At 33.7% G+C, this 9,355-nt stretch overlaps 1 protein-coding gene and 1 long non-coding RNA gene across 2 annotated transcripts; one reads left to right on the top strand and one right to left on the bottom strand.

Annotated features, from left to right (window-relative positions):
- Positions 1-310: 310 nt before the first annotated feature.
- LOC146954684 (uncharacterized) lies at positions 311-3,013 on the bottom strand. Its single transcript, XR_015014529.1, has 3 exons — positions 2,621-3,013; positions 1,989-2,060; positions 311-613 (listed from the first exon to the last, which is right to left on the bottom strand). It is a non-coding gene; the product is annotated as an uncharacterized LOC146954684 (long non-coding RNA).
- A 3,034-nt stretch (positions 3,014-6,047) lies between these two features.
- On the top strand, positions 6,048-9,263 carry LOC146954683 (disease resistance protein At4g27190-like). Its single transcript, XM_085745586.1, has 3 exons — positions 6,048-8,906; positions 9,086-9,089; positions 9,250-9,263. Exons 1-3 carry the CDS (start codon positions 6,048-6,050, stop codon positions 9,261-9,263), a joined length of 2,877 nt encoding a protein of 958 aa, XP_085601712.1.
- Positions 9,264-9,355: the final 92 nt, after the last annotated feature.

The following is a 9,355-nucleotide window of genomic DNA, read 5'->3' as shown; positions in this document are numbered from 1 at the left end:
GTATTAATATTGATTTCTGCAATAAAAATATTAAACTTTATTCACAAGCTGTCCAAAATGATTTCAACCAATTTCTCTTTCTGGTCTTCTCACCCTCTCTCACGTATCGCCCTTTGCCACAACCTTTTCTTCGATCCTTTTCCATGTAAGGTTGTTAGGGTTTGTTATATGACTTGTACTTCAAGTAACCTGGCATAACCATGTATATAAGCTACTTCACGTGTTTTTTCACATATTAATGAAAATAGCAACTTAAATACTTCAATTTTCTTCATTCACCTATTCTTCTCATTCTCTCTAATTCAACAAATTCACAACCCTAGAGAACTCTAAGCATGTTCATCAAGCTAGAATTGCGCTAACAACAATTACTGTAACACTCATACTAAATTTATCTAAAATATTTAGCATGTGTGTTAAACTTAGTACTGGATACATTAAAATTACAATAATAAAAAAATTTCTTTTGAACAAAATATAAAATTACTTGTCTTTACATACAAAATAGTACCACTGGCGTGTACAACATACATGCAATTGACAAGTAACATAATTGTCCAGTTTCTTCTGCTACTTCATCACGTACTATCCTGCTTGCAAGCCACCTGTGCATCTGAAATAAAATAAAAGGGATTGGGGTGAGACATGGTGTCTCAGTGAGTTCCACCCATCCTAGGCTGTAGGCAATCTTGGGGAACCTAGGATCGCCATCTGTTTCTAAACTCAACCCAATTTGGGTTTATACAGTTCTTATTCTACATAGCTGAGCGATCGGGGGATAACTATGATCGCTGTCGAAATACTATCATGATGTCTAATCATACTCATAGTCATATTCATAATCTTAATCATAATCATATTTTTCATATTGATGTTAGACGGTTAACGTTGAACAAACAATATTATCTGAGTTCATTTTACGGAATAATCCCGAGTGGAGTAACCCCGGAATTTATTCCCATAACATAACCGATGAAATTCCTATCTGAGGCTAACACCGGACTCCTCTTGTCGTCGTGCAGGACTGAATGCCTGTCCACTATTAACGGGGAACCTCAACTCCACTACTAACGGGGAGCCAACTCCAATACTAACGGGGAGTTAGAGGGTCACGACATAACTTCTTATAATTTTGATGTGACCTCGACTCCACTACTAATTGGGAGTTAGAGAGTCATAACTTAACTTAATTGATTTTCTCATAAGATGGATTAGCCTCATCTCCACTACTGACGGAGAGTTAGAGAGTCGGGACTTAACTGATTTCTTTAAAATTTATAACTTTCATATCTTGCATTCAATATAGCGTATTCTGGATATAACTTATACTTTAACATACTTATCTGAGTATGTCTCTGATTCTTTTCTAATAACAATTAGTTTCGGCTAACTAAGCCGAAGTTCCATAACTAAAATTCCTTTATTCCAATGATTGGAAATATACCCATGAGTTGTTATTCATATCCAAATTCATTCTAAATGTACCCATTATTTCAATATGCAATGATTCTTATGCTAGCGCCTAAGTTGGAGGATTGCATAACATTCTTTACTAGATGTTTATAAAAATAAATTTAACAAATTTAGCCGAACAATGGCCAATTCATATTTAACAAATATTCGATTCCAAGTGGTAAAAGAATTAAAATAAACTAGTGACTAATATCATAATCAAATGTCAATTTTTCCAAAGTTATATGTGTGTGTGTGTTTATATATATATATATATATATATATATATATATATATATATATAGACACACACATAGACATTTATCGAATACTTGCCTTGATTCCATCCTCCTATATTAGAGCTAGTAAAGACATGCACATTAACATAAAAGGGGTTTAGAACAAATTGATATGAGTGTCTAACTAAATCATTACCATGCTAACTATATCAAAATTATTCTAACTCAACGGTTATAAATCATTTGTCATAAATTTCCTACCCAAAAATGGAGGGTTTACTATCTAAAGAAACTCACCTTAGCATTTTCCTGAATTCGCTACACCATTTAAGTCCCAAATAAACTCTTGTCGGCTCCATAATCACGTTTCTGCAAAACATTTTATTTTGGCTTGTTGCATCAGCTTCTAACTTTCTACATTTCAACTTCAAAACAAACACTTATTCAACCCTTTGAACGTACATATTAAGTTCTGGAACCGTTCACCAACTTAAACTCACGTTTTAGCTTATTTCAGAAAAATCCATGTCAAACCCGTAAGCCATTTTTAGCATAAATTTCCAAACTTTAAATGTGTTTTCTGAATCCATTCCTAATCCGAAACATACAAAATTTATATCTGAACTGAATGGAATTAAGTGTACAATCCGAAACTTCAATAAATATTCAATTCCAGGTTACACAGCAAAAGTATGACGAAAAATACAACATAAATGTCATACGAATTTTGCCACTTATATCATAACATTCAAGCATGATCACTTCTATCCACCCAAACATGCATAATTAGTTTCAAAATCACTTATGTAGTAACTTAATTTCATAATTCAACCACTTTTCTCCTAGTAATTTCTTAAATTCCAACCCCTAACATCATGTCATTCTCTAACAACACAACTTCTAAAATACAAAGCTTATTGGAAACTTACCTCGAAACAACTTCCAATTAGTGCCACAAGCTCCCATTTTCACTTTCTTAATCAAACCCTAGCTTCAATTTCAGCCTTAATCCTTGTTATTTACAAAACCCAAGCATGTATAATTGATTCTACAAGTTCACCAAACTTAATCAGCTTCAGCACCATGTATGCATAACACTTGAATCAACAACAAAGAAGAAAAGTTGGTGGTGGTTCGGCTGAGAGGATAAAGGAAGGAGGAATTTTTTTTTCAAACTTGTGGTTAGCATAAGAGATGACTAGGATCTTCTAATTGGAGTTGTGTGTGAAAAAAAATGGTTAAATGAAGACTTATGGAGGATTGTTTGTGTAGTAGGGTGGGCGAAGGAGATAGGGGAAAGAAGCATGAAGGAAGATTTTTGTTTTAAGTGAGAGAAAAACAAGAAGATAATGAGGGGAAGAAGGCTCTAGACTATGAATATTCATTAGGTGAAAATTACCTAATTGCCCTTTTAATTAGATTTTTCTCCAACTTAGTTCACTGATATAAAATATACCGTTAAAATTTAAGTGGGATATTACACTCTACCCCCTTAATTTATAGTGGGAAAAATAACAAACTCTCGTACAACATGCACACTTCATAAACAATATAAGGTATAGTAATAGTAAGATAAACTAAGATTCCACCTCCCGCTCTTCTTGGCCACATAAGCGATTATTTCTTCATAATTTATATCATACTCTGAGTGAATCTGTTAGCGAGCAGACAAACATTGTAATGTTCAACTAACCCATCAGACTCAGTTTTAATTTCATATACCCAACAAGACCCAATACCACATTTATCGGCAAGTTCATCTACCATAGCATGTTTCCAAAGAGGATTAATAATAGTTTCTTCATAGTAAAATGGTCAGAAAACATTGAATATATGTTAGAAAAGAAAGCAAAACGGACAATTAAGTGGACCTACGATCACAAGGAGGAGGTGGGGTATAATCAACAGTCGCAAGAAGTTGTTTGATAGTTAGCCGGATATGAGTGATATTTGTATCTAAAGTAGCACCAGTACTGTCTCTACAGTTCTCAAAATCACACTTATTGAAGATACTATCATCAAGATCAAAATAATCAATATTAGTTAACTCGGATATGCAAGGAATATGTGAAACAAAAAGGAAAAAGAGTAGAATTATATATGTTCAAGAAACACAACATGACGAAAAACATACAATTCTTTTACTTGAAGGATCATAACAACGATAACCCTTTTGACCATTCCCATAACCACGAAAAACACATTGTAGAACAAGGATACAATGTATTGCGTCATATCTCCATGTAGTGTGTCCCAATCAACCTCGCGGAGTGTGGATCCTGCACATGGCAATGAATGGAAGAAAACATAACATAGTAACTACAATCACACAATTGATTAATAAAAGCAAGTCTCAAAGTGAGATTAGGAGCATAATAAACATTAGAAAGAGACAGATTTGAAAACATAACCACTTGGGTTAGCTTAAGACCTTGGAGTGTGCTCCTCTCAAGGTCTCAAATACAATTTCTCTAGTACCAACTTATGTGAGCTCGTTCATATAAAAAGATGCTGGAGACAACCAAATCGCACCTGAAAAACAACTAAATTGCACCGAATAAGACAAGCAACCTATCAAAAAAAGCTAGAAGTTGAATGACGCAAAAATTGGACAGAACCCACAACGCCAAAAAGGAAATACATCGCTACCAAAATAGGAACAAACACCAATGCACCAGATCACAATCAGGTTGAAATTAAATAAAGAGGAGCGCTATATCTCCATGTAGTGTGTCCCACATATACTATATGTTTCACCATGGAATTGCAAAATAGTTGAACGATAATCTAATGCACCAATAAGCTTTACGGATTGAAAAAGGCATCACACAAAAGGACGATCTCCAAGTTGGGTTTGACCAACCAATTGGAATAAGGATTTGAAAATTGTTGTTGACACTTTTCTGGTGTTTTTCAGCAAACTATGAAGTGTCAACAACAATTTTCTAAGGAATTTAAACTAATAGTTCAAACTAGGGAAGCCCATTAGAATAACGAAATGGGGTTAAATGAAATAAATACAGAAACGTAAACAATTCTCACAAGCTAATATTTCAATGCCAAGCATAGATGGATTCAACCAAGTTTTTTTCTTGTTTTGTTTAAATACTCTAGTTTTAAAGGAAATAGATTGAGTAATCTTGAGTTTTGTTATAGGGTAAGTAAAGTCCGACTAATATTTGTTTAAATTGTAATCGGTTCTTCTCCCAAACAATTTGTGGTGGTGAAACTCTTTAACCATTTGAGTTCAATCACTTGACTTTCAATCAATCTCCACACACACACACATTTTCGGATTTTAGGATTTAAAAGTAGACCACATGAACAATTTTCCTCTTAGATACATGTTAAATGAGCTTTAATCTCATTCCAAAATCCAACTCAAGGACGAACATGCCCAAACATATTTATACTTCCAATCACCTTAATAATGTGGGACTCCAACGCAACTGCAACAACAATGAACTTTCATTTTCAAAATTTTTGACGTAAATTTAGTTTATTTTGTTTTTTAGAGGGAAAATCTACATTTGATCTCTAATAAACACTGTTTACTGTTCCAAGTCAAGGTAAAATATATTTTTCCGTCCTTTATCTTTTAACTAATATTTGTTTTTTTATTTATTTTATTTTTTATTTTTTTTGTCATTATATTTTATTTTAGGGGTGTATTAGATTAGGATTCTAAAAGACTATTTTTGCATGAATAAATCTTGTAGGTTGTTAAAGACTATTCAAAATTTTAATGATTTTTAAGATTTTAAAAGACTAGAAAGTTGTTATTTAGATTTCAAATTATTGATATCATAAGAATATTCTCAATAAACACTTTTTTAATTGTCAAAATTCAAATTATTTCCACAAACTTCAGTTCTACATATTTCAAAGAGGAATGCTTATTTGTCTTTAATTTTTTATTTGGAACAAATTGTCTCGTATTTTTACCGTATTATATGTTAATTAAGAGGTGAATTTTTAGTTGCTAGGTAACTTGACAAAAAAAATAAAAATAAATAAGAAACCTTGTTTAGGGAAAAAAAAAAGTATAAAAGATAAAATGAGAGGCAATGACCGTGAAGTTGTAATATAATCAATGCACAATTAAAAAGAAAACATTATATTTCTATTGATATACATAATAAAAATAAGGGTTTGTCTTAACATGTGCAATATTGCAAAAGTTAAAACTCGAAAATTAGTAACTTTTTATTGAAAAATAACAATTATTTATTAAAAAGCTACATATTTAATACTCCCTCATTTTTTTCTCATAAAAAATCAGTATTTCTTGTTTCCGCATATTCACGCCCAGTCTCTGTCAGGGCACAAGAGGAAGAGACGTGGACGAGAGAAAGAATGGATGTTCTTATTCAAATTACTGCAGAAGTAGCAAAGTGTACCGTCGTTCCTATTGGACATGAAGCAGGTTATTCGCTACTGTACAAAAGAAATTTCAAGAAGCTAGAAAACCGTGTTAAGGAACTTGATGCTGCAAGAGTAAGATGGAACCATTCTGCTGAAGACGAAAGAAGGAACGGTAATGAAATTGAAACTGATGTGGTGAACTGGTTGAAGGATGCGAATGAGCTCATTGAGAAGGCAAATAAGCTTCGTGAAGATCCTCGCCGTGCTAATGTCAGGTGCTCTATATTTCCTTTCCCCAATTTGATTTGGCGTCATCAACTTAGTAGGAAAGCCTTCAAGATTTCAGAAAAAGTTGTTGAACTACAAGGAAAAGGAAAGTTCGATCGAGTTGGTTACCATCCTCCACTAGATCAAAATTTTTTAAGGACAAGGAGGTTAAAGCTTGAGACCAGGGAATTGTTTAACGACAAAATTTTAAAGGCTTTACAAGACCTTAATGCACATAACATTGGGGTATATGGGCTAGATGGCGCGGGTAAGACCACCGTGGTGGAGGAAATTGCTGAAACAACTAAGCACAAAAAATTGTTTGATGCAGTTGTTATAGCCAATGTATCTAGAAATCCAGACATTAGGAGAATTCAAGGGGAGATTGCAGATCAGTTGAATCTTACATTTAGGGCGGAGACTATTGTTGGGAGAGCAAATTGTCTAAGACAAAGAATCAAAGCTGAGAAAACTATCCTAGTCATTCTAGATGATATTTGGCCTACATTTGAATTGGAGAAAGTAGGAATTCCATTAGGAGATGAATGTACATCTCGCATTCAAAATAAACAAAATACCAAACAAAATGTGAAACAAAATATTGAGCAAAATGTGAAACAAAATGTCTGCAAATTGTTGATGACCTCCAACAATAAGGATGTGCTATTGGAAAGGGAGGTTGAAGAAGAATTCACTTTCAGACTGAAACTGTTGGATGAATTAGAAACATGGCACTTATTTCAATTTATGGTTGGTGACAAGGTTAAAGATACTAGTTTACAAAGTTTAGCTCCTCAAGTTGCCCAAAAATGTTCTGGCTTGCCTGTTCTCATTGTGACAGTGGCAAGAGGGTTGAACAATAAGGATATTCGTGTTTGGGAAGATGCATTACAACAATTAGAAAGTAATAGTCATGCAGGAATGGATATGAAAACTCGTTCTACTCTGGAGTTGAGTTACAACTTGTTAGTGAGTGAAGAAATGAAGGATATCTTCTTGCTTTCTTCTACACTACAAGACATTGATGCAGAATACTTACTGAAAGTTGCTATGGGTTTGAACATATTCAAGGATATAAATACTGTGTATGATGCAAGAAACAAACTTCACAATATAATCCTATCTCTGCAGGCTTCTTGTTTGTTGGATAAAAGTAACACAGATGGGCAGATCCAAATGAATAACTATGTTCGTGATGTAGCAGTCTCCATAGCACATAGGGACCGACATGTATTTGTGAAGGAAAACATATCTGACTTGAAGGAGTGGCCAACGAAGGATTTTCAAAAAATCTCACAGATCATCTTATATGGGTGTAATGTCCGCAAGCTTCCTCAAAGGTTAGATTGTCCTAATGCTAAGTTTTTCTTCTTGAAGAGTGCTGATCCCTTTGTAGAGATCTCAAATATTGTTTTTGAGGGCATGGAAAGCCTTCAAGTGTTAGATTTAACAGGCTTGAACTTGTCTTCGTTACCAACTTCTTTTCAGTCCCTATCTAGTCTTCAAACATTGTGTCTGGATCAATGTGTGTTGGAAAATATGGATGCAATAGGAGCTCTGAGAAATCTAGAAATTCTCAGCCTTGCGCAATCATCAATGTTTAAATTACCAAGCGAAATAGTAAAATTAACTAAACTAAGAATGCTTGATTTGAGTCATTCTGGAATTGAAGTAATCCCATCAAACATCATATCAAGCTTGACTACGCTAGAGGAGCTGTACCTGGGAAATACCTCTGTTAAGTGGGAAGAAGAGAATTCTGCTAAGCAAAACAAAAATGCTAGCCTTGCTGAGCTTAGACAATTGTCAAACTTGACTGTTCCGGAGTTACAAATCCCCGAGGTTTGGGTTTTGCCTAGGGACTTGAAATTGATGTTTGAGAAACTGAAAAAATTCAAAATAGCTATTGGAGAGGTATGGCAGTGGGTTGAAATAGAGAAGGGAAACTTGAATACATTGATGCTTAAACTGGGAACAAGCATACATTTGGAGCATGGGATTAAAGCATTGATTAAAGGGGTTGAGAATTTATACTTGGATGAAGTAGATGTCATTCAAAATGTGCTTTTCCAACTCAATTGGGAAGGATTTCCATTGTTGAAGCTCCTCCACATACAAAATAATGCAAAAATGAAGTTCATAGTTGACTCTACCGAGAGGAATACAGTCCAAGTTTGCTTTATCAATCTGGAAAAAGTTGTTCTTAGGAATCTCAAAAATTTGGAGCTAATATGTCATGGCCGACTAGAAGTTAATTCTTTTGGAAAGCTTAGTGTTATCAAAGTCAACAACTGTGTTCAATTAAAATATCTTCTCTCCTATTCAATGGTTAAGGGACTTTCTCATCTTTCTGAGATTGAAGTTTGTCAGTGCAATTCTATGACGGAGATAATTCTCGAAGATCGTGATTCAAGTGCAGATAATGACATTAATGAAAAAATTGAGTTTCCTTCTTTGCATTCTCTGACTTTAGAACATTTGCCCAAACTTGATAATTTCATCTCTTATGAGTCGAAGTCTTCCATGAATGAGCGGAAGTATCAATGGTTGGAGATGGTTCCTGCACTATTTTTTGGGGATCAGGTATTTTATTTTGCACTTATTTATATTGAAATAACCTAATTTTTTTTTTTTTTTTTGGTACAAGAAATAACCTAATATTTAATTAATTTGTAAAAGGAACAATCTCAGCATGGATAAATTACTTGATAAATTGATAGTCATTAACAGGCAACTATTAGTTTTGATATGTAAACTTGTAGGAATGTAAGATATAAAGGTCCAAAAAAATTTTCGAGCTTTAATTTTCTTTATGTATTTACCTTAACCATTCATTGTTAGAAATAATGGCCAAGGCTTAGTTCTCTCCCTCCGTTTCTTTATGTATTTACCTTAACCATTCATTGTTTAATTTATTTCTATGCAGGTTGTGTTTCCTAATTTAGATATCCTCACCTTGAGCTCATTAAATCTGAACAAAGTTTGGGGTGACAATCAACATTCCTTTGACAAATTGACAAATCTGGTTGTGG

This window comes from Medicago sativa, chromosome 1 (genome assembly GCF_051527215.1).
Source record: "Medicago sativa cultivar Bolivia chromosome 1, Bolivia_mono, whole genome shotgun sequence".
Lineage (NCBI taxonomy): Eukaryota > Viridiplantae > Streptophyta > Magnoliopsida > Fabales > Fabaceae > Medicago > Medicago sativa.
The sequence above is the reverse complement of the archived record's forward strand: the minus strand, read 5'-3'. Positions and strand labels throughout refer to the sequence as shown.

Bases quoted from the DNA above. Each gene is read 5' to 3' on its own strand.
- LOC146954683 (XM_085745586.1), top strand. From the start codon at position 6,048: ATGGATGTTCTTATTCAAATTACTGCAGAAGTAGCAAAGTGTACCGTC.